Source organism: Fusarium flagelliforme (genome assembly GCF_020744385.1).
Source record: "Fusarium flagelliforme strain FIESC 12 MPI-CAGE-AA-0113 chromosome Unknown B0J16scaffold_1, whole genome shotgun sequence".
Taxonomy (NCBI): domain Eukaryota; kingdom Fungi; phylum Ascomycota; class Sordariomycetes; order Hypocreales; family Nectriaceae; genus Fusarium; species Fusarium flagelliforme.
In genome coordinates, this window is record NW_025763503.1 from 5,253,855 (window position 1) to 5,278,502 (window position 24,648).

Consider the following 24,648-nt stretch of genomic DNA (forward strand, 5'->3'; position numbering starts at 1 on the left):
AGACATGCCTCAACTCTACCACGTGCATGACAATATACAGCAGTTGACCTATCATGACAGTTCTCGGCAAAGGCATACATCTCGATAAGATGCAGTAACTCACGCAATCAAAGCATAGCGCCAGGTGACAGAAGAATTGACCACTGTAAGCATCAAAGACGGAATACTCTGGTCACTTTATGCTAAATAAATAACACTTGGACAACTTTGTTTTAGCATTCTGAGCTTCAGAGGACATTTCTTCTGTTACTGTCCATGTTAGTAGTTATGGTTGATGGCGAGAGGTGGGGGCATGAAGATGAAACATGAAATCTTAATGGGCTCGCAATACCGAAGAGCAAACTCCAGCTTGTAACAAGGCATACACCATAAAGCGTACTCACTTATGAGTAATTGAGTAGGTAGACATAAGAAATGATATTGTCGTAAGAGAGTCTCTTGAGTTGCTTGAAGTTGCATACCTCAGCGAACCGCACTTACCCTACACTTCTAGCATGTCGAAATCGTGCAACTTGCTTATATTCTCAGTATCTTCACACGAACTGTGCCAATATGTAATATTGATCTGATGTAGTCTATTATAGTTGGTCAACATGACGTTGTGACGTGGTTGATGTTACAGTATCTGCTTCCATCTCTTCCATGAGAATTGAATGATGATGATGATGACCCCACTTAGGTATGACGTTAAGGGAAGCAAGTGGAGGGGCATGGTCTCAACACCATTTTCTGCAGCGTCACAACAGCTAAGACAACTTTCATCAGACTCATAATCCAAACTGCTTACCAAAACTCAATGAGCTTTGCAAGAGCAGCACAACGCATCAAGTCAATCCAGAACTTTCTCACTCGACCTACAGTTCCTCAAATTTCTGCTGCCGCTGGACAATCCAGATTAATCACCATGGCTTCTACCACAGATACCAACAACTACAAGTTCAACCACTCGATGTAAGTGCAGATCATTCAATCGACATCAGATAAGGCATGCGGGAACTAAGTAGACTAGGATTCGAGTCAAGGACCCCAAGGCCTCCGGTATGTTGTAAACACCCTGATGTCCACACCGACCCTGAAACATTGAGCCTCACTATATCTGCTCAAACATACCATGGAAGAAAGTCTTGGCACCCACTGACACTATCGCAGCTAAATTCTATGAGTTCCTGGGAATGAGCCTTGTCAAGAAGCTCGAGTTCCCCGATAACAAGTTCGACCTCTACTTCTTCGGCTATGACTCGCCTAAGGCCCTGTCTCACAACAAGAGCGCCTTCGACAGACAAGGTCTCATTGAGCTGACTCACAACTACGGAACCGAGGATGATCCCAACTATAAGGTCAACAACGGTAACCAGGAGCCTCACCGTGGTTTCGGCCACACTTGTATTGCGGTCGACAACATCCAGGCCGCCTGCCAGCGAATTGAGGATGCTGGCTACAAGTTCCAAAAGAAGCTTACCGATGGACGTATGCGCAACATTGCCTTCGTCCTTGACCCCGATGGTTACTGGGTCGAGGTTGTTGCCCGAAACGACTACAAGGAAACCGAGAACGTGAAGGAGACAGATGTGGCTACTTACACCATGGTTCGTTACCCTCGGTATCTTGCCTTCTAGAGCCTGCAACTAACAAAGTAGAACCACACTATGCTTCGTGTCAAGGATGCCGAAAAGTCCCTGAAGTACTACCAAGAAGTCCTCGGCATGTCTCGACTCCGCACCCTGGAGAACACTGAAGCTGGCTTCAACCTCTACTTCCTCGGCTACCCTGGCGATCAGCCCTTCCCTGAGGGCAAGGATGACAATGCAATCACTCACCGTGAGGGTCTCCTTGAGCTGACATGGAACTACGGCACCGAAAAGGAGGAGAACTTCAAGTACCATGATGGTAACAGCGAGCCCCAGGGCTTTGGTCATATCTGTAAGTTGATCTGTGTGTAGGTGGGCATGGACAAAGCTAACGAAACAGGTGTCTCGGTGGATAACCTTGAAGCTGCTTGCAAGCGATTCGAGGATATGAACGTCAGCTGGAAGAAGAGACTTACAGACGGACGCATGAAGAACGTTGCCTTCCTGCTGGACCCTGATGGCTACTGGATCGAGATTGTTCAGAACGAGAAGTTTTCTGGCAAGGAGAACTTCTAGATGCCTAGATATGTCTATGCCATAATCTGAGCGATCATTTATAGCGATGGCCAAGAAAATAAAATCAATTCATCATCAGCCTAAGCATCAAATTCGTGCTTTGGCAATTGTATTTGGAAGCTATGGGAGACAAATCAGTCGGACAATCGACTTACAGAAGCACAAATGATGTGCAAATTACGAGTAGAGTTACCTTGTACCCTGGCCTCATTACACAATGAACCGTTGTCCTTGTACCTTGATAGATACATCATTTTTATTATGTGAGTATTATCTGATAGTTTCTTCTGCTAGTTCACTTACACAGACAATAGATCATCATAACCAGGCTTTCACAATCGTTATGAGATATCTGTTCAGACTGTAAGACTTGAAGCACGGTAGATAGGTGGTCTGAGACATGCAGTGGCTAGCAAACCTTCAAGACCACTGGGCTTCATTGTACAGTACAGATAGTGATCATGGCACAGACATACGTACATAGCAAAGCAAATAGGCAATGCATCTGCTGAATTACCCCACGACGAAGCTACTTGTGGCTTGCAGTAGCCAAACCTGGAGAAAATGAGGGGTAGAATGTTCAGAACATTGATGGTTACCTTTGTTGCCCCGCCATTTTCTCTCCGTGCCATCCATACCAATCTCACGTTCATCATGCAGCAAATTGACCTCTCATCTTCAAGCTACAAGTGACACAGAGATACAGTACCTTTGGGCTGCGCGCGCAGACAGAATTACCCCCGCGTCAGTGATCACTACTCCGTGGGATGCTTGCATGGGAGATACGGGCGTCTGCATTTCCATTTCTGCCATTTCTTATTAAGGAGTTTTACTTTGAGAAACGATGATCAAGGCTGAGTTACACTCTTGGGATTGGAGGATCATGAGCGGGTGGCGGTTATCTGTCTTATGGAAGGACAAACAAAGACCATGCCAGAGAGGGAGCGTCATCTCCTTCTCTGGCTCTTACAGTACTTATACTAGGCCGTGTGCCCTCTCATCTTGAGTTTTCTCAAGATACACACTGTCTTTGCAAGTACTTACACATACCACTTTACTTACCATGTCTCCTTCAGCCACTTTTGATGCACCGTCCAATGGACAACCAAATCGTTTCAAGATTCTCGTACCCGAGAAAGTATCTCCAGATGGATTGGCTTTACTCACCCCTCACTTTGACGTCGACAACCGTAAAGGGTTATCGCCTACGGAGCTCGTCAACTTAATTCCCAATTACCACGGCCTGATTGTCCGCTCCGAGACGCAGGTTACCGCCGAGGTGGTACAAGCTGGACGGAAGCTCAGAGTCGTTGCTCGAGCTGGCGTTGGAGTAGACAACATCGATGTCCCTGCTGCAAGTACCCAGGGTGTCATTGTTGTTAACTCTCCTTCCGGCAACATCCTTGCTGCGGCAGAGCACACAATTGCGCTTCTCCTTTCTACTGCTCGCAATGTGGGACAGGCAGATAGCAGTGTGAAAGATGGCCGTTGGGAGCGGAGCAAGCTCGTGGGTGTCGAGGTTGGCCGAAAGACACTCGGTATCATTGGCCTGGGCAAGGTTGGCATGAATGTTGCCCGTATGGCCAAAGGCCTTGGAATGATAGTCAAGGCTGTTGACCCCTATGCAAGCGTCGAAATGGCTCGCCAAGCTGGTGTAGAGCTAGTTTCCGGACTGGAGGACTTGTTACCTGTGGTCGACTTCCTGACCATCCATACACCTCTGCTTGCTACGACACTGGACCTGGTTGGTGAAGCAGAGTTCCAGAAGATGAAGAAGACAGCACGCGTGCTCAATGTTGCTCGTGGTGGTGTATATAACGAAGAGGCCTTGATCAAGGCATTGGACGAGGGATGGATTGCTGGAGCAGGCATTGACGTCTGGTCTTCAGAGCCACTGGCCGCAGACTCTGCCGCAGCTAAACTCAGCAAGCACCCCAAGGTAGTAGCGACACCTCATCTGGGTGCATCGACGGTTGAAGCGCAGGAGAATGTTTCAATGGATGTCTGCAAGCAGGTCCTAGAGATTCTTCAAGGAGGTCTCCCTACCAGTGCAGTCAATGCCCCTATCATTATGCCAGAAGAGTACCGCAAGCTGCAGCCTTCAGTGCATCTTGTTGAGAAGATGGGTCGTCTCTATACCGAACACTTTGTGCGCAGCAGAGGCGGCATGTTGGGAGGTCGTCGGTTCGAGCTCATCTATCACGGCGACCTGGCTAGTATGCCCAACACCAAGCCGTTGTTTGCTGCTCTTGTTAAGGGGCTCGTATCAACATTCAGTGACTCTCACATCAACATGGTCAATGCCGCGCTTATCGCAAAAGAGAAAGGAATTGTCATCAGCGAGACCCGGGCAGGCGATTCACCATCAACATATGCCAATCTGGTGACACTGCGGTCTTACAAAGCTGGCCTCAATGCCAGCGAACAAATCATTGAAGGCTACGCGAGTGACGAACGAGTCTTCATCTCCAAGCTGGACAGATTCAACGGTGTCTTTACACCAGAAGGAACACTGATTATCCTACACAACTACGATGAGCCCGGAAAGATCGGAGGGGTGGGAATGGTCCTTGGTAAACACGGTATCAACATCAAGTTCATGCAAGTGGCCAGTCTGGATCCTGAAGCGACTAAGGGGGCTGATACACCTCCTGACCCAAAAGGAAACGAAGCACTGATGATTCTGGGTGTGCTTGGGCCGGTGAGTTCTCAAGTCTTGGGGGATTTGCATAGCTCCGAAGGCGTGCTTCACGTGAGTTTAGTTAAGTTGTGAGTGGTTGATTTGAATAATGCATTGCATCTATGGTCAATTAAACTGAGAAAAACAAATCGAGTAATGCTAATCATCCGAATTGATCAAAACAAAACAAAACAAACCTTTATATTGTGCGACGATTAACTCATGATTTTCTTGTACATGACTTCATCCGGCCTTAGTTAGACAAACCAAGGGCATCGTGACTAAGAAAGCGCCTCTTTTTTTTAGCTTCTCCAACGTCAAGATTTAGTGGAGTGGCCTGTGCTTGGTGAACGCATCGGGAATCTGGACCTGGTCTAGTGGTCAACCTGACCAATAGAAACATCCCCTGCTCTCCCTGGCAGCTCCCTGCGTCATCATGTTCGTGCAGTACGATATGCCCCATAATGGTACCTAACCTTAGCCAGGCCAGGGCTATCGTCCAAGGATGAGCAAGGTAAATTTCAGCGCCTGTCGTCCCACTTCTTTTCGCCTCGCTCGCTCATCGCTTTCACTCTTGATCAAACCTCGCCTCTGGGTGCGAAAGGTTAGATATTGGCTTTTAAACGAGAAAGAAAAATCTTCAGCAATTGACCGAACAGACCATTTGGCGTACCTTTCTCAGCCTTTGTCCGGTCTCGACATTGACTTTCTCAACACCCCTGTCTCAGCCACATTCCGGCTATTATCGTACAAGCTTCCATTGCCAAGCTTGCTTGTCCCTAGTCAACTGCTGCTGTCGGAAATTGATTACCATCCAGTGAACGCGTACATCTCTTGCCTCTGTTCTCGACATACGACTCTCGCGGCCTCCTCGCTTCGCCTCTGGGTGACGAGAAACATCTTCCACCTGCCTACGCGACATTCGATCTATCCATCCCGCCATCATGGCACACGCTCCGAGATATAATATGGGCTCAATACGGCCGGCTGTTATCGGTATGGGCCGAGTCTTCGGTGCCAGCTTAACAGCCGTCAATGCCTTTCCTGTTGACACCTTGGGTCATCATGGCGATGAGGATGAGGAGGGTACTAGCCTCTGGGTCCTCGCTGTCGCTTCAATGGTTCTTGTTCTTCTCGGTGGTGCTTTCGCTGGATTAACGATTGCGCAAGTCGCCTCCCTCTTAGCGATAAGCGACATAAGCTGACCTTTACAGATTGATGGGACAAGACAGTATTTACCTCCAGGTTTTATCGGGCGATCCCGCGGAAGCGCAGTCTAAGAACGCGAATCGTGTGTTGAAGCTGTTAAACCGAGGAAAGCATTGGGTTCTGGTCACCCTGCTATTGTCTAACGTTATCGTCAACGAGTCGCTTCCCGTTGTTTTGGATCGAACCCTCGGCGGTGGTGTTGCTGCCGTTGTTGGCAGTACCGTTCTCATCGGTACGACTACAACTATATCTAATTTGGGCCTTACTAACTGTCACAGTCATCTTTGGTGAAATTGTTCCCCAGTCCATCTGTGTCCGATTCGGTCTCCCTATCGGTGGATACATGTCAACACCGGTCCTTCTTCTCATGTACCTTACCGCTCCCGTTTCTTGGCCTATTGCGAAGCTTCTTGACTGGATTCTGGGAGAGGACCACGGCACCCTGTACAAGAAGAGCGGTCTCAAGACTCTTGTCACCCTCCATAAGTCGCTGGGTGAAATCTCCGAGCGATTGAACCAGGATGAGGTCACCATCATCACAGCCGTTCTGGACTTGAAGGACAAGCCAGTCGCTGAAGTCATGACCCCCATCTCCGACGTCTACACTCTTGCCGAAGACCATATCCTCGATGAAAAGACCATGGACGATATTCTGTCTTCTGGATACTCGCGAATTCCCATCTACCGCTCTGGAAACCACCTGGACTTTGTTGGCATGCTTCTAGTCAAGACTCTCATCACATACGACCCGGAAGATAGGATCCCTGTTCGTGAAGTGCCCCTTGGTGCAATCGTCGAAACCCGCCCCGAGACAAGCTGTTTGGACATTATCAACTTCTTCCAGGAGGGGAAGTCGCACATGGTACTCGTGTCTGAGTTCCCGGGCTCGGACCATGGTGCTCTGGGTGTTGTCACTCTCGAGGATGTGATTGAGGAACTAATTGGAGAGTGAGTAGAAACCTCAATAATCGCGATCATTGCTAATCGGATAGGGAAATTGTTGACGAATCCGATGTCTATGTCGATGTCCACAAGGCCATCCGACGTCTTACTCCTGCGCCCCGAGCCCGCCGAATCCACGCTGCCGCCACTGCTGCCTCTGTCATAGCCTCCAAAAAGGCTCCTGGCGACTCCGTTCTTATCGACGTTGACGAACACGATGAGTCACCTCACCGTGACCCCGAGACAGCGTCCTTTCATAGCAACTATGAAGGGGGCTTCCACAATTCTGCCAAGACTGCGATCCACATGAAGCGCCGAACATCCGATGGTGGCATAGAAGGCACTCCCGTCATTGTCAAGGCTAGTCTGGATGAAATGAGGTCTAAGCTCCGTCTCGGACCTGCTAACCGAGCCGCCAACCCACGCAACAACACTCGCAGTCTCTTCAAGATCAAGCAAGGTCTGGCTGCTACTAGCGGAACCCCTCCTGATAGCTCAAGACCTCTGCCTCCTCGCGCGCAATCTCACATGGGTTTTACAAGCACACAGGCGTCCCCGGCAGGAACTCAGGGACACGAACGAACACCATTGTTGGGTGTAGGCGAGGACCATGAAGAAGGCTCGGAGGAAAACGAGTCCCATAATGACAATGGCCGCAAGACTAATGGTATGCATTAAAGAAATCGATCACGTTGGATGGTAAATGGTACGGCGGTAGTGATTCAAGCGCTACTGCGCTTATATCGCGCTTTCATCTTTCATGTTAACAAACAAGACTTGGTCGTCGCACGTAGCGTTAATAACAGCGTTTTGTGTAGGAAATAAATGATAATACACTGGCAATCATATGTTATGAATGTTGTACCCAATTACGAACTGGTTTTCTTTTTTGCATTTATTGTGACTATAACTGGGACACTCCCTAATCATACCAGATAGCATTCATACCAAATCCAGGCTCTGGCGTTCTCACTCTTGCAACACGTGCGAGGAACTCATCTTGCCAGCGGTAAATCTCAAGCCAACCTTCCTGGTCGTCTGTGATGGCCACCCACTCATCCGTCCAGGGACAAGGCGCAACTGCATTGCTGTGTCCGCCGCTTGTCGGCGTAGGGTTGAGGCAGATCTGGCGCTCAATGGCTCCGGTATCTGACAGCTTGAAGGCGGCAATGTAACCTTGCAGGTCAAATGAGTTGGCGCGGGATGAAGCGAAGAGATATTTGCCAGAAGAGGACAGAGTGCAGACGTCAGCGCGATACTGTGTCCATCTATCGGGAATGCCAGGAGGGATTAGAGGGTAGTGCTTGTGAGTGTAAACAGGAAGACGAGTGGCTGGATCGATGACATATTCGCAGATGCGGTTGCCCTTCTCCATGAGCGCGTAGAGGTAGTTGCCTGTAGGATGCATAGCCACCCAACGAGGATGATCTTTCTCGTCAGCACAATCCACAGATCCGACAAGCTCGAGTGAGGCGTCGTCCTTGCTGCGACGGCGATGGGTCCAGAGCTTGTTGGCGCGAAGGTCGGCAGAGTAGAGATATTCCTCCTCAGGGTCAAAGACCATGCCGTGGATGCCAGTGTTGGGTTGGTAAGGGTAGTTTTGGACGTTCTCCTTGAGAGCCTTTGTGGTATCGTCTGTGGTGAAGACAGCACCGTGACCGGCGTGGTCGTAGAATGGGTTGCAGTAGACGCCGTAAGGAGGCTTGTTGGCGGCGAGGAGGAAGATGGCGCGGGTATTTGTTGTCGCAAGAGAGGCATTGGCTGACGTTTTTAATAGAGGTTCATGAATTGGTGACATGCGACTTACGATCATGCTCCATTGGATGAGAGACCTGGTGCTTTATCGAAGTTGGCGACTCAATAGCGAAACTGGACCATTTCTTCATGGCAGCGCCATAGATGGCTTTTCTATCATGCTGTACCCTGAATGTCAGCTCAATTCACAGTTTATCAGGCAATAAGTAACTTGCACTAAAAGTCATCCATGAGATAGGCTCATCTTGGGGAATCTCGGTCCTCTTGACCAGCTTCAGAGTGAGAGCCTCATCGTCAAAGGCAAAAGTAAAGATGGCGCCTGGAGGGGTCCAGGTGCCGACCATGAGATGATGAACAGGCATTCTGGCAGCGGTTGAGGTTGCTCTAAACTTTGAGATGAGTGTAGGTCGCATACAAAATCTCAGACACAAAAAATGGTTAATGGTTATGGCGATGGAAGAACGAAAGGGAGGAAAAGTAAGGCTTAAACATTTATCCCAGTGGAGGACCCCGCGGGATTAGAGCTATGATGGAGGCTTAAGCCGTAGCCGTGGGTCTAAGTCCGGGGGACGGGGGACGGCCTCGGTAGTGTACGGCGGCAGATGGTACGGAAACTGATCGGACCTGATATCGGCATTAGATATGCGCTGATACAAGTATAAATAGAGCAGTTGCTCTCCATTTGTTTGTTCATGATGATAAAAAAAAGAAAGATGATCAGCTCCCTTCAATGTTTCATGATATTCATCATAACACCTCAATCGTTGCAGATTGTCTACCACCCTAAATCATCCTACTATACAGACAACTCATGATGAAACAACCATCTTTGCTATCTCATCTAGATCTGATATAACTCGATCTCTAAGATCAAAACAACCTTGTGTTTACTATTCATCCCAAGTCTCGACTGTTCTGTGTTACATTGAACATGCTTACAGGTTATATTCGACATCAATTATTATTCCCGTTGCCCGCTAACTACCCCGCATCACATCCATTAAGTTACCACCTCCCGCTTTCTCTCAATATCAATATCGTATTCAATCCTAGTCGGCAGAATCAATGTTTACTTTCTTCTGTGTCATGAGAGTCATCACCGGAAAAAGCAACTACCTATCATGACGTACAATTTTCTCCGTCTATTTATTTTTATTATGGACTCGAGACGGAAGGACCACTTCTAAAGCTTGGACGATTTAGAGAGTACAGAAAAGTAAACAACAAACAAGGATATTCCCGGCTCTTGGACCACTTCGTCATCGTTCAGCTCTGGACTCATGATCATGGTCTGGATGACAGAGATGCCAACTAATTTGATTATCGTATAGAATCAACAGTGCATAATGGACTAAATATAGTTCAAATGCAGTTTTAAAGTCAATTGGGCTAGATAAAGACGTTATTAAAAGCTTACAAACTCTACATTGGAATTCATGTTGGTTGATCAACGGTCTAGCTAAGAGTTGCAAACCATTGGCTATGAATTGCATTCTTGAACCTCATCCACATTGCAGAACTAGTATATTGATATGCACAAATTAATAGGACCGTCGGAAAAAAGTAAACAAATTTTGTTACCAAGAATTCTACCATCCGAGCTTGTACACGCCATCCTGCATCGGCATCACCACCGTCACTGGTCACTGGTGCGATAAGATAGCTCTCCGTCGCCCCGTCAACGACCGTTCCCCGATAAACAGTGCAACGGCCCTGCTAACCTAACCGTGCCTTGACCTTCAGCTTGGCCTAAACGACCTTGCTTTCCTACTAGTCCCAGTCCCAATCCCCAGCTCTACTTTTCGACTTTCGACTTCAACTTCACCTGAACTTTTTATTATCTTGCTTGCAATGGCGTAGTAGCTCTCTCAATCTGCAGTCTTTGTTGGCTTTTATTCTCACGTCGGCGTGAGCGACTCTTGTTTCTGTTCATTGTCGCTTTTCTCTTTTACCTTACCTTACTATACTCTACATACTTCTTCACTTGTACTGAAATCTGCTCTAAACGGTGTGGGTGAGCGCGAGTACTACCTTACCTAGTAACTCTCATATAAAGCACGGATACAACACAACGACACCATGAATTCGAACGACTCCAACAGCTTCGACCAGGTCCGAAGACCACGGCCAAAGTCAACCATCTTCGAAGGTTTCAGACATCGTCGTCAAGCCTCTACCGACACCCAATCCATCCAAAATCCCTTCGACGTACCCGTCTCTCCCATCCACCCAAAGATCATGGCCTTCGAGAATTACTCCAACCCCGGTGCGCTGGCGGAATTGCAGTACAACCAGCAAACCTCTGCACCCCGTCTGCCACAGCCGCAGCAGCGACAGGACCGGGGCCGATCACAGTCGCCTACCAAGAACAGCTTTGGCAATTTCACAATCATAACCGCTCCAGGCAAGGAAGCCAAGGGGTCGAAATCTCGCGACCCCTCCCCCACGAAACCAAAAAGACCAAAGTCTGCGACAAACCTTGCTGGTCTGCTCAAGCCCAAGACCTTGCGAAACTTGGGCAGATTCAATTCAGAAGATGATGTGAACTCATCCAAGGACAAGGAAAACCAAACACCAGAAGAGCCCATGGCGCCCCCTGCACAAACGCCTATATACTCTCAATTCGCATCCAGACCGCTCATTGACCAAGCACAGAGCAGTCGCCGAAGTATGGATGAACCCAGGCCTCCCACTGCTCAAGACAGCTATAGCAGCAGTCGAGTTGCTGTCAAGGAGCGACCAAAGTCATACCACCCCATGCTCGGTGGGATGGAGCCACCGCCATCACCCACCAAGCCACGCACTTCCAACGATTCCCGCAAAGGATCAAAGGACTCGACTGAGGCTCGAAGTAGGACTGGTCGAGGTAAGGTCTTGAGCGTCTTTACTACATTCACCCACAAGCGGTCCAAGTCTACGTCAACCGTACCAGAGCCGACAACGCCAGCGCTCGACCCCAAGGACATTGATAAGCACTTGGAAGCCATGTTGGATCGGCGAAACATCCCGGAGAACCAGAGGTACAAGATGAGGAATTTGAGCGACACAATTAAAATGGAGTTTATTCGACAGGATTGGGCCGAATCACAAGGTTCTCGATCTGACAGGCCCTGCTCGACTGACAGCGCAAACAGTGGCCTGATTATGGAAGCAGCCACACAAAACGAAGAAAAGCAGAAGCGATCAAGAGGCAAGAGCTTCAACCTGTCGCGAGGCAGAAAGGAGTCCAAGGAGCCCAGTTCTCCCATCAAGAAATCAAAGGGCGAAGGAACACTAGGTCGCCATTTTAGAAGCAAGTCCACAGACAGCGTCGTCAGCGAAGCGCCGTCCGCTAGCTCCATCTCCAACTCTGGCATCCTCTCCAAGATCAAACTCAACCAAGGGCCTGCCGACTACGTTGCGTACCTTAGAAAGGTCCAGAAACCACAGCTTGTCGAGGTTGGCAAGGTCCACAAGCTCCGCCTGCTTCTGAGGAACGAGACAGTAGCATGGATCGAAGACTTTATGCAACAAGGGGGTATGAAGGAGATCGTAGATCTTCTCAACCGTATCATGGAGGTTGAGTGGAGGTAAGCAAAGGCATAATGTGTTTCCCGTTTCTGTTACTAACACCCCATAGGGAAGAACATGAGGACGCACTCCTTCACGAAAACCTTCTCTGCCTCAAGGCACTATCGACGACAGCTCGCGCCATGCAATACCTGGACACAATCCAGGCTGATCTGTTCCCAAAGCTTCTTCACATGCTTTTTGACCCTGAAAAGAAGGGTCCTAGTGAATTCACCACCCGTAACATCATAACCTCGGTCTTGTTCACGTATATCGAGTCTGCTGCCCCGGCTGAACGTGTCACGCGGGCGCAGAGAATTCTGGCTCACCTGAGAGATCCTGAGCCCGACGAGAATCAGCGTCCTCTGCCATTTGTCTTGGAAATGAGACAGGAAAGACCATACCGCGTTTGGAATAAGGAGGTCGTCAGTGTCACTAAAGAGGTGTTCTGGATCTTCCTTCACAACGTCAACGTCGTATCCCTTCCTTCGGACCGCCCCTCGTCCGCTGATCACGCCAATGCTCCCTACAGCTACATGCTTCGGCACTTCCCACAGGAGCGACCACCGGTCCCAGCAGCACCGTATGTGGGCGGAGTTGAATGGGACGCGACCAACTACCTTGCCTCTCATCTTGACCTCATGAATGCCATTTTGGCTTGTACGCCGACGATGGAGGAGCGCAATAACCTTCGCGCGCAATTCCGTATTTCTGGATGGGAACGTTGTCTTGGCGGCAGTATGCGCCTTTGCAAAGAGAAGTTTTATGGCAGTGTGCACGACGGTCTTCGGACGTGGGTCGGGGCGGCAGTTGAAGACGGCTGGGATGTCAAGGACGTGCGATACGGCCCGCCCCCTGACGCTCGGACTTCGCCAAAGAAAACCGGAGGAGGTCAAAAGAAACCTGTCGAGGCGGCGCCAAAGATTGAGATGCCGAAGCTCGATTTTGGACTGGATAAGCCTTCCACTCCGAGTAGAGATAAGGATGTGTGGCTGTGATGAGCTGGCACACGTCTGAATCTGCCAGCATATGTTTCTTTTTGCATGTATTTCCTTATTGGTCTGGAGCTAAAGGTTGATTGTTGGTTGTTTGGTAGTCATGGTAGAGATCCTACTCTGATGATGGCATGTTAATGAACTGATGACATAAAACACAACTGTATTACCGATCCGTCGCCCCCCTGGGTTGCTTGACACAAATTGTAGATCTGACAGTCCCGTAATACGTCCCTGTAAGAACAGCCACACCTAGTCTGCCCAGTCAGTAGTTCGCTGAGCCCTGCACTTGCAGCGTGCAATGAGCTTGTTGCTGTCAAGCTTCCGTTGCATGTTGTCTGTTCGAATCGTCTCTCATATGTTACTTCGGTGGACTTTAAAGGACTCATAGACCGTTGCTCCCTTGAGAACGTCCTCTTTAACCTTGTCATCAGCCGCCGTCAGCTTGGGCAGCAACTCAAGGACCGCAGAAACCTTGTCTTTAGGGATGACGACTACTCCGTTGATTGGGTCGCTAAATGCCAGGTCGCCGGGACAGACGAGGGTACCGTCGATGTCAAGAGGTACCTGAATCGCCCAGGGCACGCTACCTCCACCGACTCCAACTGTGGACAGCCCACGAGCCCAAATCTGCAAATCTCCGTTCAGCTTACCCAAAGAAAAGGGCCCATGGTACTCACCGGTAGGGAGGTGCTCTTTAGTTCCTGTATATCTCTGGCCCGCCCTGCCACGACAATGCCCTTGGCTTGGCACACTTTCATGCGAATCGCCATAATTCCGCCACAGACAGCATTCTTTTGGTCGTCTGGCTGTTTGAGGACCACAATAGTTCCTGCTTCTGTCAGATCAGCCCAATGGGTTCCTTCGGGAATATTCTTTTGCGTCTCGGCGATGTCCTGTCCTTTCGGGGCGAACAGGACTGTTGAAACTGGCGCAACAGTAACCGATGTTCCATCAACCTCGGGAGAGCTGTAAAGGTTCAGATCGGCAACAAACCCGGCGCCTGGAACTTTTAGCTTGAGCAGGGCATCTGAGATATCGCACGCCGAGTACTGCTGCAGCTTAATCAAGTCTTGGGATTTGTAACTCATGCTGATTGCGTCCCGGAGCAGGAAAGTTAAGCGAATACGGACGAGTCGGTGAGCGAGGTCTATCAGTAAGTCGCAGATTTGAAGGATGAAGGCCCTTTTGACGTTGTAAGTGCGTATGCTGCCGGTTTAGAACTTGCCGGTAATCGGTGGAGGTTCAATGTTGTAGCGGGACTCCGAGCTCCATGACTCCGGAGCCTCCCATCAACCCGGACGTTCAGTCCAATCAGAGTCATTACCAATACATGTTAGAATGCACGGTCTCGGTGGGGAGGACAAGGTAGAGGTTGACCGAAGCCAATCACGAACTCGTGGAATTATTTCCAGGGCGGGAACGGGAAGTCGAAAAGAAACAGCCTTCTTATTCGCGGCTAAAACTGCGAAGCTAGTGACAGAGATAGATTAGGAGCTCAAGCGGAGCAACTGGCATGACGTCCGTTGTTGACTCTTTTCTCTTTTGATAGCCCCGTTCAGATCATTCGTGGAATTGTGCGAAGGTTTATAGTTGTTCGTGCATGACGCAGAGTGTCGTGACTATCAGCTCCATCCCTGGTATCGAATCTGAATCAGTTAGTAAAAGCTTGAGATTTAAGAAAATGACGTGTCTTATAGACAAGGGACCCGATGTAAGAGGGTGTCAGAAGAAAGTCAGTATTTTCCCTATCACCGTAGCTATCCGTCTACATACCCTCTTTGAGCAACGAGTCATGATGAGACATTGTTAGGTACCGGGGAGGCTGGTGTTTCAGGAAGGTTTTTGGAAGCGATTGAAACCTGAGTGGTGAATGGACAAGTTGCGAGATAGATGGGAAGGTGGGAGCTGGACTGAGGGGCACTTCAATTCGAAGAAGGTACGACATAGAGATAACACCCTGCGGCAACTGCCTCCAGGCTCCTGCTACTATTGGCACGTTCAGTACATTTTATAGACTTATATCACGAAATTAGTGATGAGAATGGTAATCAACAACATCTCGTGATACATGTCAATTTCTGGTATAATAGTAAAGATTAGATGCTGCCAAAAGTACAGTAGATGCCACGCTAGCTATCTTAGGTGGGCAACTCAATCAACCCTTAACTAACCGCTCTACTGTATCAACCCCAGACACACGGACACTGGGGTTCTCTAACTCTGACATGGTGGTCCATGGAATATCTTACCCAATTGGAAGTCGGGCTACTCTTCAATGGGATAGGAACTAACAGCAGCTACAGTTTTATGGAACACACAAGTGATATCAAGCCTGACTCTGCCAAGATCAGCCGTTGTTGACTGCATCTGGACTCGTAACTTGCATGGTGGGAACGATTACAGGGGATTAATTGGAACATGCGCCTTGTTAGTCTAACCACTGGGCCTTTGCCGGGCATAAACAAGAGGATCGAGTACTGTGCTTAAAGCAGCTTCAGATACTCGACGAACCTATGATATGGTCATGGCCCTTCGAAGACCCTCCTAGATGAAGCCAGCACTCATAAATAGTGCCCTATCCCTGTCCCACAGCCCAGGCATGCACGAGGGCTACACCAACTGTTGGTATAATGCAGCTAAATGATGCATGCCATCACGACAAGTCTACAATATGGTAACAGCACTTCGCCGATACCCCTCCCCTCTCATCGCATTTCCGTGGATAGTCACCGGTTGAAAGCCCGATGCTTGATCATTTCGGATTCGGAGAGGGTCCGAATGCCTTCGCGTCTACCATATTCTATCCTTTAGTTCCGGCCTGGTCTGGCTTGGGTTGATGCAAAGTTATTAGTGGGTGCTGGGCCGGTTCTGGGGCCTGGCAAAGATGGACCTACAATTAGTTACAACACAACCTGGTCTGCTAGCCTACGTAGCTTTCGCTAATGTGGACAAGCATGTCGGGTGATGGAACTGACGTTGACAGACAGCCCACACGAAGGGATTTCTTCACTGCGGATCAACAATTGGTCATTCTGAAAGGCTAGAGCTGTTGAGATGTTCTGTCCTCGTCAACGAAACGTCGACCGGCTAGTGTGTTCTTGGTCTGGTCCTTTGGGGACGGAGAAGACGGATGATCGACTGGAGCTGCAGGATCTCGCCTTGTCTGATACCTAGTGGAGGCGAACGGTCGGTAAATGGGGAGGCGGGAGGGGCTCCTTGATTTCTTGCAAGATGAGAATTGGTTTCGGCCTGTTCAGCTTTCCAACAGGAGCCCGGCAAAGTTCACTTGAACTGGATAGAGTATCCAGGGCCCATAAGAAAAAGAAATTGGATGGAGTATCAGGTTGCAGAGAGTTGTTGGTTGGTTGTGAAAGGCATGTTTGAAATTGGCCAGGATGTCTCCCAAGACAGTGGTACAGTTGTATTTTGCTGATTGTTAGTGTAATTGTTAGTTCGGATGTAACAAAAAAGGAATGGACTCGGTTGAAATAAAGCACGTGTGGTATTGTTTCAACACCTAAACCTGACCTACAGTAGACCTAAGGTAGGGACCTGGACAGCGATACATCGTACTTTTTTTTTCTAAATTCTGACCAATGAAAATCGTGGAATGTCAGAGGATACAGTACTAAGCTTCTTAACGTGAACAGGCAGTTCTTCGACCAGATCATCCGCGCGGCTCGGCCCAAAAAAGACGATCCGCAGGGCAGCGCCAGAGCCCAAAAGTTTGAATCTCCAACCTTACTTGACCTAATCCACTAAAACTCTGGCTGATGAGTGATCCCATTCGTATCGCATCACTTCGCATAGCATCCATCCCACCACAACCGTCATCAACCTCACCTACTTAGTACTAACTTACTCATACGTATCCTTCTGTTGCTAAGATCTGCTTTGTCCATCCATCACATCGTGCTCCTGGCTTCAGTTGAGTTTCATTAAGCTCAGCTGGCTAATTATTACCGTGACTCGACTCCAAACCAAACTGACCCAACGCCCACAAATCAAGTCTTCGCCCGCAAATTCGATCAAATCGCCGCTTCCCCCACCTTACTACGGCACCACTTCCAGCCACCAGTTTCGTTCCGTCCCGTTGAGTTCAGTCAGTCAGTCACTCTCAGTCAAGCTTTGTTCTACTCTGCTTCACCTTTATTCCTTCGCCTCAAGTTACCCTTTGCTTGGCTTTCTTGGCCTAGGATCTTCCAACGTTACAGCATCGGCTTGTCTCGTCCCCCAGTCTAGGTCTAGGTACTGTATCCTGTGCCTTGGCCCCGGGTCGTTCTGTTCCTATTCGACAGGCCCTGACAATCATCCTCGGTTGATCTGGAACTTGGGCTTCTCCTCTCTCGCTACTGCTACTGCTACGTACGTACTCTCCGTACAGTACAGCCAGTACGATACATACATACCATCCATACCATACCATACCTCGCTCGGTCGGTTGTTCCCTCGCCCGCTCGTTCGCAAAACGGAACGGAACAGAGAGGGTCCACCCCCCACCACAGGCCCCAAAGACCCAAGACAAGACAAGGCCAAAGGCCAACCCGGCCGCCGCAGCCAGAGCCAGAGCCACTTGCTCCAAGATCTCGGAGCTACTAAAGCTGCCTGCACGTCCTGAACCTGTCGGTACGGAGCCTGGAGCCATTTGCCCACGAGCTAGGGTCGCTTGAACCCTGTACGCGACAATGTCGATAAAGTAAGCCTCTTTCGCGAACCTTTCTCTGAATCTCTTTCTCTGAGCCTTTCCTCTTCCCGTCCTGTCTTGTCAAGTTATTCTCAACCTTTCCCTCTTGGTATCTGGTTCACTTGTCCGCCCAGTCTTGTATTACTGCAGACTGCCAGCCCTGCAGTTCCCCTGCTCCGTGCCCATACCAATACCCCCGTTCCGTACCTCTACCCGTACCCTTCTCCCGTCTTTCTCTCCGTATACCTCCTCCGTCTTCTCCGCCTTGTCCCCTCCGTATACGGCGGTCACGGCGCAGCCCGTCCCGTTCACAGCCCCGCCATCTTCGGCCCATGGAGTCATGGACCCCGCCCTATAATGGACAATCCTCATGACTATCTTATAACGAGCCGTCCTCCTTCGCGGCCCGTCGATCCTGACAATGCCGATAGCTGGGTTATGCTCAATCAGGGCGGCTTCGTCAAGCTAGGCAATGAACGCATCTTGATGAAGCTCGAATCGAGAATCTCATGCGACCTGTCTGTGCCCCAGGAGCTGAGAGCACGATGTGCCTCGTTTCAACGCAAAAGTGACAAAGGCACCCTCTTCCTAACCAACAAAAGAGTAAGTTGATGATGACCCTTAACATCTTTGAATGTTTTACTAACCTCTCAGATTGTATACCTTCCTCTAAAACCTACACAGGAACCAAAGTTTGAGTCCTTCAGCGCTCCAATCCTAAAGTTCCAAGATTCTACTACTTCATCTTCAATGTGGTGGGGATGGGTCTGGAAGTCAGACTGTATCCCTGTATCTGGTGGTGGCATACCGCCGGATATTCCTCGTCTTGAAGTCAAATTCACCTTTTCAGATGGAGGCATGATGGATTTCAATGAAGCCTACATCAGACTGCGGGAACGCCTCTACCAGTACCAAGAAATGCGCCGTGAAATGGGCCCAGGCGCTGACGTTCCCGATGAACCTCTGCCTGCCTATGACGCTCCTTCTGCACAACCCGCATCTACATCAGCCTCAACAGATGTACGCCCCAATCGATCAGAGAGTTCTGCTAGCGCCAGGGCACCGGATGAACCACCACCAAATTACGACGAGGCACAGGCGCAGCAGTTGAATATTCGATTGGAGGATCATGTCCGGGGCGAGATTGATCGGGGAGCATACGAAAATGATGATTAACGGCCGCACAGAACCACGCCAATGAGCTGTGGTCGTATTACAGATACCAAGATTTCAGCAGCATTCATGAACTCCTTGTACTGTCTCTTGTTGTTTCTCGGGGTTATGTATTTCAAGGGTTCTGCTAGAATTATGACGTTGCCAGACATTATGTTTTCCGACATCCGGAAGCCTCCAAAACTTAGAAACAAAGCGATTTTGGATAGCCATATGAAATGATTAAAATAAATATCTTCAATTTGTTAATTCTCTAAGGAGTTGGGTCGGCCAAAAGGCATGCACAGATCACGAGAATAATCACGTGATGCTGTATGACAAAGCCGGCTCTTTGCAACCAATCAAAACGTCTCAATTCCGGATCAGTTTTCATTTCGTGACCTTGGCCGAGAGCTTCCGACCTCTTACGATTAGGAACGACGAATCGACGAACGACACCTCAATCGAAACCACCACTCGCCATTGTGAATCTTTCCACCTGTCGCAATGGGTATCTGGGACGCTTTCACCGATATTGTCGAGGCTGTGACGCCATGGAGCGTCGTTGAGGCCGAGGCTCCTGCTGAGGAGCCCCAGGTACGGGATTTTTCTAAGCAAGGCATTTTTTGTCTCTGGTCATGACGTTGATCAATTATGATGCGACGTCTTGGACAGTGCATATAATATCTTGCGGGATCGATTGATCTAGTACTGACACAATTGCAGGAGGAGAACGAGTCCAAGACCGAGTCCAAGGACGAGCCCGAGGAGGAGGAGGAGGAGGAAGAGGAAGAAGAGGAGGATGAGGATGATGAGGAGGAGCTCGTCGACCCCAAGGAGACTCTCGAGGAAGGTTCGTCAATCATATACGCCGATATCCGGTTCCAGAAGCGACGAGCGATTTTACCGATTGCTTTCCATTCAACCGCGATAATAAGCCGCAATACGTATATACTAACGCATCTACAGAGTGCAAGAACTCTCCTCAATGTGCCCCCGCCAAGCACCACTTCGACGAGTGCGTTGAGCGTGTTCAGCAGCAGGAGAGCGAGGGTGGTGCTAAGGAGGACTGTGTCGAGGAGTGTATGTCAACCTGAGCCCAACTGCGTCATGGATCCCTTGGACCCTGACTATTTCACCTGTCACCTCAATTACTAACATGCATTTAGTCTTCCACCTTGCCCACTGTGCGACCGCTTGCGCCGCTCCCAAGCTTTGGTCTCAGCTCAAGTAAACTCACAACATTGGGTTATCGGTTACTACGACGACGCAATGGCTACATACACGTCGAAAAGATGCCTGGAGCCGGAACGAGGCAATGCTGCCCACCACGGAAGGCTGTTCCCTTGTACGAATGCTCATCTGCCGGGTATCAAGTCGGCCAGAGATTACTCTGATGTCGACTCTCTCTGTACCATACGCTCTTACGCCTGAATAGATTTCTTGCACTTTATACCTAGACCATTGATTGACTTTGCGCCACATCTGACCTAGCGAAGGCCGTGAACTTTGATCCATGACAATATGAAAGATGCTCTGGTATCTTATACGTAAGGATGTTGCCCTTCTCGTTGTCCAGCCCTCTTCTCCCAGCTGAAAGGTGCTACGTTCATGGGTGCCGAGTGCCTTGCCTTTCGGATAAGTAAATGTCACATCGAGGCCTTCATTGCTGTTGGATATTGCGTCGACCCTTGCGGTTGTACTTGTCAGGCTTGTCCCTGAGAGAATTAACAGTAGTCAAGAATGCTGCGACCTTTGCGATGCAGAATGATATAGCCCATCCAATCCAGAGTCTTTTCTGATAAGCTTAATGAAGAAATAAAAAACCATGACCCGGAACACGATGGTCATGAAGTTGCACCAAGATGGATTGGAAGTCTCGAGGTATATCTTTCGGAACCTTTCTTGAAGAAGAGATTGGCCAGTTCCTGGTATTTATTCATTTGCCGAAGCAAGCATCCCTGTCTCATATTTCTTATAAGGCTTCATGAACCGGTCGAGTTCATAACCATATATATCACACACGTGAGACCTCGGTGATCAACGAAATGGAGTGAATTGGTTTGTATATCGGAACTACGGCAGTCTTGGTTGGGTGCTCAAGTTCACTGGGAGGGATGGGTTTCGGACAGGGTTGAGTTAAAGCAGATTGCAGTCTTTACAGGGTTAGACGTTGAAGAACTCTGTTTCGGCTTAAGTTCTGACTGTTGGTCATTGCTCAACTTAGTTTCTTTATCAAATCATGGGTTGAAGTTGGTCGACTATAGCAAACAGTATTTGCCAAATCCGCGTATACAGCATGATGATTAGTATACTCTTGGGATAACCTTGTAGTACTGTACATACACGATAGGGGACAATGTCAATCTAATCCTTTACATGTTTGATCTACCTTCTCGATCCCGGTAGGTTTGGTATTTGCACCGTTTGATAACCGTGCCGTACATGGACTGAACTCGGTTAAACAAGACAGGTTGCTAAATTGAGTGAGATGCATGTACCGTTGCATGGAAACTTAACCGACCTTGAATAAGAATCCTACACTGGAATCTCGCTTCCCCTCAATTTTAAGGTTTGCTATCCAAGTCCGCTATCCGCCAATGCACTGACTGTTGTAATTGAAACGTTTGGCAACTGCAGAACTGGAATGTTCTGGTTCGTAGTATAGAAAGCCACATCGAAGCTCAAGATCTGCCGAGATCAAACCATTCGGCATTCAGGGGCATGCAGAGAATGAATAGCGAATAATCCCCTCTACTCGTATCGCCATTAAACATGAATTACCTAGAACGGTGTCGGCCAAGGCTATATCAAGTTAGTAATTAATCTGCGCTCGGTTGGTTGAAGGTTAGAGATGTTGCAGCTAGGGATTGCCAATCCTGGTCTGAAGGAGCCTATCAACACACTTAGCCCAAGCCGTTACCGTTAGCGTCGCTTGTTGTACTCGAAAGAGATTCAGGGAAAGTGCAGGTGATAGCAAAGGTGCCACACGGCTTCCTGTTGTGGAAGAGCGAGATTCTGGCTCTTTACATGGAATGGCAGTTGAGATCCGAGCAGTTCTTTCCAATATAGATTAGAATGAATCTCCCCCCTCTTTTTCAATCTGGGTCAAGATCAAGAATAAGATCCTTATTTCTTCAACGTCTACCCGTCGACTCCATATTCAATGCTTCCTTCTATTCTGAATCCACTAGGATCGCCAAGCTGAAACGACTCGCGATCGACCCATCACGTCAGTCAAAGTATCTTTAATTAGGTAACTTGCTGTACACGAGTGGAAGTTCCGGCCGAGACGAGGATCCCTAGCAAACATCAAGCAATAACTACCAGGTCGAACCAACAGCCGAAAAATCTGCTCGGGGAGAGGATACTACCGTGAGGCGACTTTGAATCTCATGATGTGATACAGCAGTTCAAAACCAATCTTCGACCATCTGCTGGATCTCCTTTTTCTTTCAATAACTGCCACCTACCTTGATATCCTTCTACTTCTCCGCCAATACTGAATCACGGCCTCCTCTCATATGTCGCCTTAATCGGATATTATATGCGCTTGCCCTCGCTTGCTGGTCTCGATTTGAAACTTGCAATTGCACCGGCACTGCACTGGCCCGGCATTAATACCGACACTGATTGACACTGCTATCCGGATAGCACATTGCAACCTTGTCCCTGTCACCCATCTATTTACCACTGATCAACGTTTCCAATTGTTCAACCCACATTCCTCCCACACGATCTCCCAACTCCACGCTCTGATAACTTGGCTGTGGACTCAAAACCAACATACACCGAAGAAAACAACCGAACACAAAACATCCTCGTATAACCCATATCATGAGTGGCGACGGCGCGGGTGTTCGCTTCTGGCGCAAACAGAAGTTGGGTTCTCGCGACTTCACCCTCAACGAGCCTCGGGAAACAGGCGAGGTCGAGGGTGATGGCGAGGGCGAGAGAGATGGTAGCATTCGCCAAGGAGCCTCAACCGAGTACCGCACTTACAAACGACGCTGGTTTGGTCTTATCCAGCTTACCCTTATGAACATTATTGTGTCGTGGGATGTAAGTTTAAAGTTCCAGCCGCTAAACGATTCGAGATATATATGCTGACAGGAAGTCCATAGTGGATGACATATGCACCAGTAGCATCGCACGCTGCCGAGTACTACAATGTTCGCGAATCAACAATTAACTGGATCAGCACTGCTTTCTTTCTCGCATTTGTGGCTGTCTTCCCCATTAGTATTACCATTCTTCATCGAGGTCCCAAGTTGGCCTTCATGACATCTGCTGTCCTCATTCTCATCGGTAACTGGATTCGATATGCTGGTTCTACCAAGGCTAGTGGGGGAAGCATCGCTTGTGCAATGGCTGGGGAGATTGTCATCGGCTTTGCCCAACCATTCATTCTTGCGGCACCAACTCGATACTCGGATTTGTGGTTCACTGACCGTGGCCGTGTTGCCGCAACAGCTCTGGCAAGTCTTGCCAACCCATTTGGCGCGGCGATTGGACAACTCATCACACCACTTATGGTTCAGAAAGCCGGCGATGTTTCCAGCATGGTACTCTACATCTCCATAATTGTAGGTTCTTCTCATGTTTGCAACTAGGCCCAACTAACAGCTGCAGTCATCTGTCTGCGCCCTTCCAGCTTTCCTTATTCCTGCGAAACCCCCTTCACCAGTTGGTCCCGCTTCTGAGACCCCTAAGCTCAGTCTCCGCGAGTCGATCGGTGTTTTGAGCAGTTCTCTGGAGGTTTGGTTGATTCTTATTCCGTTCGCCGTCTATGTCGGCTTCTTCAACTCGATCTCTTCTCTCCTTAACCAGATGCTTAAACCCTACGGCATTAGTGATGATCAGGCTGGTATTGGTGGTGCAGTCCTGATTGTTGTTGGTCTTGTCGCAGCCGCCGTGTCCTCCCCGATTATAGATCGCACGAAGAGTTTCCTTCTGACACTGAAGATCCTCGTACCTCTCGTTGGCATCAGCTACTTGATCTTTGTTTGGATGCCGGAAACCAAGGACGTTGCTGGACCCTACGTGGTCCTCGCCATCCTGGGCGCATCGTCATTTTCTCTGGTCCCTGTCGCACTCGAGTTTCTTATCGAATTGAGTCACCCACTCAGTCCCGAGGTGACCTCAACGATTGCCTGGGCTGGCGGCCAGCTCTTTGGTGCTATATTCATCATTATTAGTGATGCGCTTGCAGCGGGCAAGGACGCAAGCCCTCCGAAGAACATGAAGAACGCGTTGATCTTTCAAGCGGTACTGGCTCTTGCTGTAGTACCCTTGCCATTGTGTCTGGGTCTTTTTGGGCGGGAGAGCAAGACGGCGCTTCGTCGCATCCGTTCTGATGAGCAGAATCGCTCAAACACTACCATTACCACCAACCCCTGAGGGTTGAGTTTCATGAGCAGACACCGCGATAACGGTTACAGGCGTCCAGGGAATTGGATTTGGAAGCTAATTATATCAATGTTGTTTATAAAGCAATCATCTTTGCGTCATTGTCGCAATACCCGTCCCCTTTCT

The 24,648-nt window shown here is 49.1% G+C and overlaps 10 protein-coding genes across 10 annotated transcripts; 7 read left to right on the forward strand and 3 right to left on the reverse strand.

Moving 5' to 3' along the window:
- Positions 1-904: 904 nt before the first annotated feature.
- Positions 905-2,144, forward strand: B0J16DRAFT_378439 (Glyoxalase/Bleomycin resistance protein/Dihydroxybiphenyl dioxygenase; the record flags this gene model as incomplete). The annotated part of the gene is made up of 5 exons (XM_046130920.1): positions 905-951; positions 1,010-1,038; positions 1,150-1,586; positions 1,638-1,920; positions 1,969-2,144. The coding sequence occupies 5 exons, from the start codon at positions 905-907 to the stop codon at positions 2,142-2,144; spliced, it is 972 nt and encodes a 323-aa protein (XP_045989635.1).
- Positions 2,145-2,784: 640 nt separating this feature from the next.
- Positions 2,785-5,007, forward strand: B0J16DRAFT_329576 (D-isomer specific 2-hydroxyacid dehydrogenase). Its single transcript, XM_046126340.1, has one exon. The coding sequence runs from the start codon at positions 3,208-3,210 to the stop codon at positions 4,915-4,917; it is 1,710 nt and encodes a 569-aa protein (XP_045989636.1). The 5' UTR covers positions 2,785-3,207; the 3' UTR covers positions 4,918-5,007.
- Positions 5,008-5,309: 302 nt separating this feature from the next.
- On the forward strand, positions 5,310-7,850 carry B0J16DRAFT_329578 (uncharacterized protein). The gene is made up of 4 exons (XM_046126341.1): positions 5,310-5,989; positions 6,039-6,265; positions 6,312-6,981; positions 7,026-7,850. Exons 1-4 carry the CDS (start codon positions 5,769-5,771, stop codon positions 7,651-7,653), a joined length of 1,746 nt encoding a protein of 581 aa, XP_045989637.1. The 5' UTR covers positions 5,310-5,768; the 3' UTR covers positions 7,654-7,850.
- B0J16DRAFT_360059 (uncharacterized protein) lies at positions 7,851-9,265 on the reverse strand. The gene is made up of 3 exons (XM_046129676.1): positions 8,946-9,265; positions 8,783-8,891; positions 7,851-8,736 (listed from the first exon to the last, which is right to left on the reverse strand). The coding sequence occupies exons 1-3, from the start codon at positions 9,141-9,143 to the stop codon at positions 7,898-7,900; spliced, it is 1,146 nt and encodes a 381-aa protein (XP_045989638.1). The 5' UTR covers positions 9,144-9,265; the 3' UTR covers positions 7,851-7,897.
- Positions 9,266-10,510: 1,245 nt separating this feature from the next.
- Positions 10,511-13,458, forward strand: B0J16DRAFT_32198 (armadillo-type protein). The gene is made up of 2 exons (XM_046125672.1): positions 10,511-12,299; positions 12,350-13,458. Exons 1-2 carry the CDS (start codon positions 10,810-10,812, stop codon positions 13,275-13,277), a joined length of 2,418 nt encoding a protein of 805 aa, XP_045989639.1. The 5' UTR covers positions 10,511-10,809; the 3' UTR covers positions 13,278-13,458.
- On the reverse strand, positions 13,387-14,613 carry B0J16DRAFT_32186 (ribonuclease E inhibitor RraA/Dimethylmenaquinone methyltransferase). The gene is made up of 3 exons (XM_046125662.1): positions 13,955-14,613; positions 13,527-13,904; positions 13,387-13,394 (listed from the first exon to the last, which is right to left on the reverse strand). The coding sequence occupies exons 1-2, from the start codon at positions 14,363-14,365 to the stop codon at positions 13,629-13,631; spliced, it is 687 nt and encodes a 228-aa protein (XP_045989640.1). The 5' UTR covers positions 14,366-14,613; the 3' UTR covers positions 13,387-13,394; positions 13,527-13,628.
- Positions 14,614-17,239: 2,626 nt separating this feature from the next.
- B0J16DRAFT_32233 (uncharacterized protein) lies at positions 17,240-18,120 on the reverse strand. The gene has a single exon (XM_046125694.1). It carries the CDS (start codon positions 17,920-17,922, stop codon positions 17,470-17,472), a length of 453 nt encoding a protein of 150 aa, XP_045989641.1. The 5' UTR covers positions 17,923-18,120; the 3' UTR covers positions 17,240-17,469.
- B0J16DRAFT_32234 (uncharacterized protein) lies at positions 18,121-19,164 on the forward strand. The gene is made up of 2 exons (XM_046125697.1): positions 18,121-18,564; positions 18,616-19,164. Exons 1-2 carry the CDS (start codon positions 18,319-18,321, stop codon positions 19,135-19,137), a joined length of 768 nt encoding a protein of 255 aa, XP_045989642.1. The 5' UTR covers positions 18,121-18,318; the 3' UTR covers positions 19,138-19,164.
- A 336-nt stretch (positions 19,165-19,500) lies between these two features.
- Positions 19,501-20,672, forward strand: B0J16DRAFT_329603 (ubiquinol-cytochrome C reductase hinge protein-domain-containing protein). The gene is made up of 4 exons (XM_046126342.1): positions 19,501-19,710; positions 19,840-19,966; positions 20,083-20,196; positions 20,283-20,672. The coding sequence occupies exons 1-4, from the start codon at positions 19,621-19,623 to the stop codon at positions 20,345-20,347; spliced, it is 396 nt and encodes a 131-aa protein (XP_045989643.1). The 5' UTR covers positions 19,501-19,620; the 3' UTR covers positions 20,348-20,672.
- A 1,986-nt stretch (positions 20,673-22,658) lies between these two features.
- On the forward strand, positions 22,659-24,612 carry B0J16DRAFT_32292 (major facilitator superfamily domain-containing protein). The gene is made up of 3 exons (XM_046125737.1): positions 22,659-23,175; positions 23,238-23,699; positions 23,746-24,612. The coding sequence occupies exons 1-3, from the start codon at positions 22,951-22,953 to the stop codon at positions 24,511-24,513; spliced, it is 1,455 nt and encodes a 484-aa protein (XP_045989644.1). The 5' UTR covers positions 22,659-22,950; the 3' UTR covers positions 24,514-24,612.
- Positions 24,613-24,648: the final 36 nt, after the last annotated feature.

Coding starts and splice junctions, on each gene's coding strand:
- B0J16DRAFT_329578 (XM_046126341.1), top strand. CDS start 5,769: ATGGCACACGCTCCGAGATATAATATGGGCTCAATACGGCCGGCTGTT. Junction 6,266..6,311: donor TGGCAGTACCGTTCTCATCG/GTACGACTACAA, acceptor TAACTGTCACAG/TCATCTTTGGTGAAATTGTT. Junction 6,982..7,025: donor ATTGAGGAACTAATTGGAGA/GTGAGTAGAAAC, acceptor CTAATCGGATAG/GGAAATTGTTGACGAATCCG.
- B0J16DRAFT_32198 (XM_046125672.1), top strand. CDS start 10,810: ATGAATTCGAACGACTCCAACAGCTTCGACCAGGTCCGAAGACCACGG. Junction 12,300..12,349: donor ATCATGGAGGTTGAGTGGAG/GTAAGCAAAGGC, acceptor AACACCCCATAG/GGAAGAACATGAGGACGCAC.
- B0J16DRAFT_329603 (XM_046126342.1), top strand. CDS start 19,621: ATGGGTATCTGGGACGCTTTCACCGATATTGTCGAGGCTGTGACGCCA. Junction 19,711..19,839: donor CTCCTGCTGAGGAGCCCCAG/GTACGGGATTTT, acceptor ACACAATTGCAG/GAGGAGAACGAGTCCAAGAC. Junction 20,197..20,282: donor GGAGGACTGTGTCGAGGAGT/GTATGTCAACCT, acceptor ACATGCATTTAG/TCTTCCACCTTGCCCACTGT.
- B0J16DRAFT_32233 (XM_046125694.1), bottom strand. CDS start 17,922: ATGGCTCCAGGCTCCGTACCGACAGGTTCAGGACGTGCAGGCAGCTTT.
- B0J16DRAFT_32292 (XM_046125737.1), top strand. CDS start 22,951: ATGAGTGGCGACGGCGCGGGTGTTCGCTTCTGGCGCAAACAGAAGTTG. Junction 23,176..23,237: donor ACATTATTGTGTCGTGGGAT/GTAAGTTTAAAG, acceptor GGAAGTCCATAG/TGGATGACATATGCACCAGT. Junction 23,700..23,745: donor TACTCTACATCTCCATAATT/GTAGGTTCTTCT, acceptor TAACAGCTGCAG/TCATCTGTCTGCGCCCTTCC.
- B0J16DRAFT_32234 (XM_046125697.1), top strand. CDS start 18,319: ATGGACAATCCTCATGACTATCTTATAACGAGCCGTCCTCCTTCGCGG. Junction 18,565..18,615: donor TCTTCCTAACCAACAAAAGA/GTAAGTTGATGA, acceptor CTAACCTCTCAG/ATTGTATACCTTCCTCTAAA.
- B0J16DRAFT_329576 (XM_046126340.1), top strand. CDS start 3,208: ATGTCTCCTTCAGCCACTTTTGATGCACCGTCCAATGGACAACCAAAT.
- B0J16DRAFT_32186 (XM_046125662.1), bottom strand. CDS start 14,365: ATGAGTTACAAATCCCAAGACTTGATTAAGCTGCAGCAGTACTCGGCG. Junction 13,905..13,954: donor TAAAGAGCACCTCCCTACCG/GTGAGTACCATG, acceptor GGAGATTTGCAG/ATTTGGGCTCGTGGGCTGTC.
- B0J16DRAFT_360059 (XM_046129676.1), bottom strand. CDS start 9,143: ATGCGACCTACACTCATCTCAAAGTTTAGAGCAACCTCAACCGCTGCC. Junction 8,892..8,945: donor TCTCATGGATGACTTTTAGT/GCAAGTTACTTA, acceptor TTCAGGGTACAG/CATGATAGAAAAGCCATCTA. Junction 8,737..8,782: donor TCATCCAATGGAGCATGATC/GTAAGTCGCATG, acceptor TAAAAACGTCAG/CCAATGCCTCTCTTGCGACA.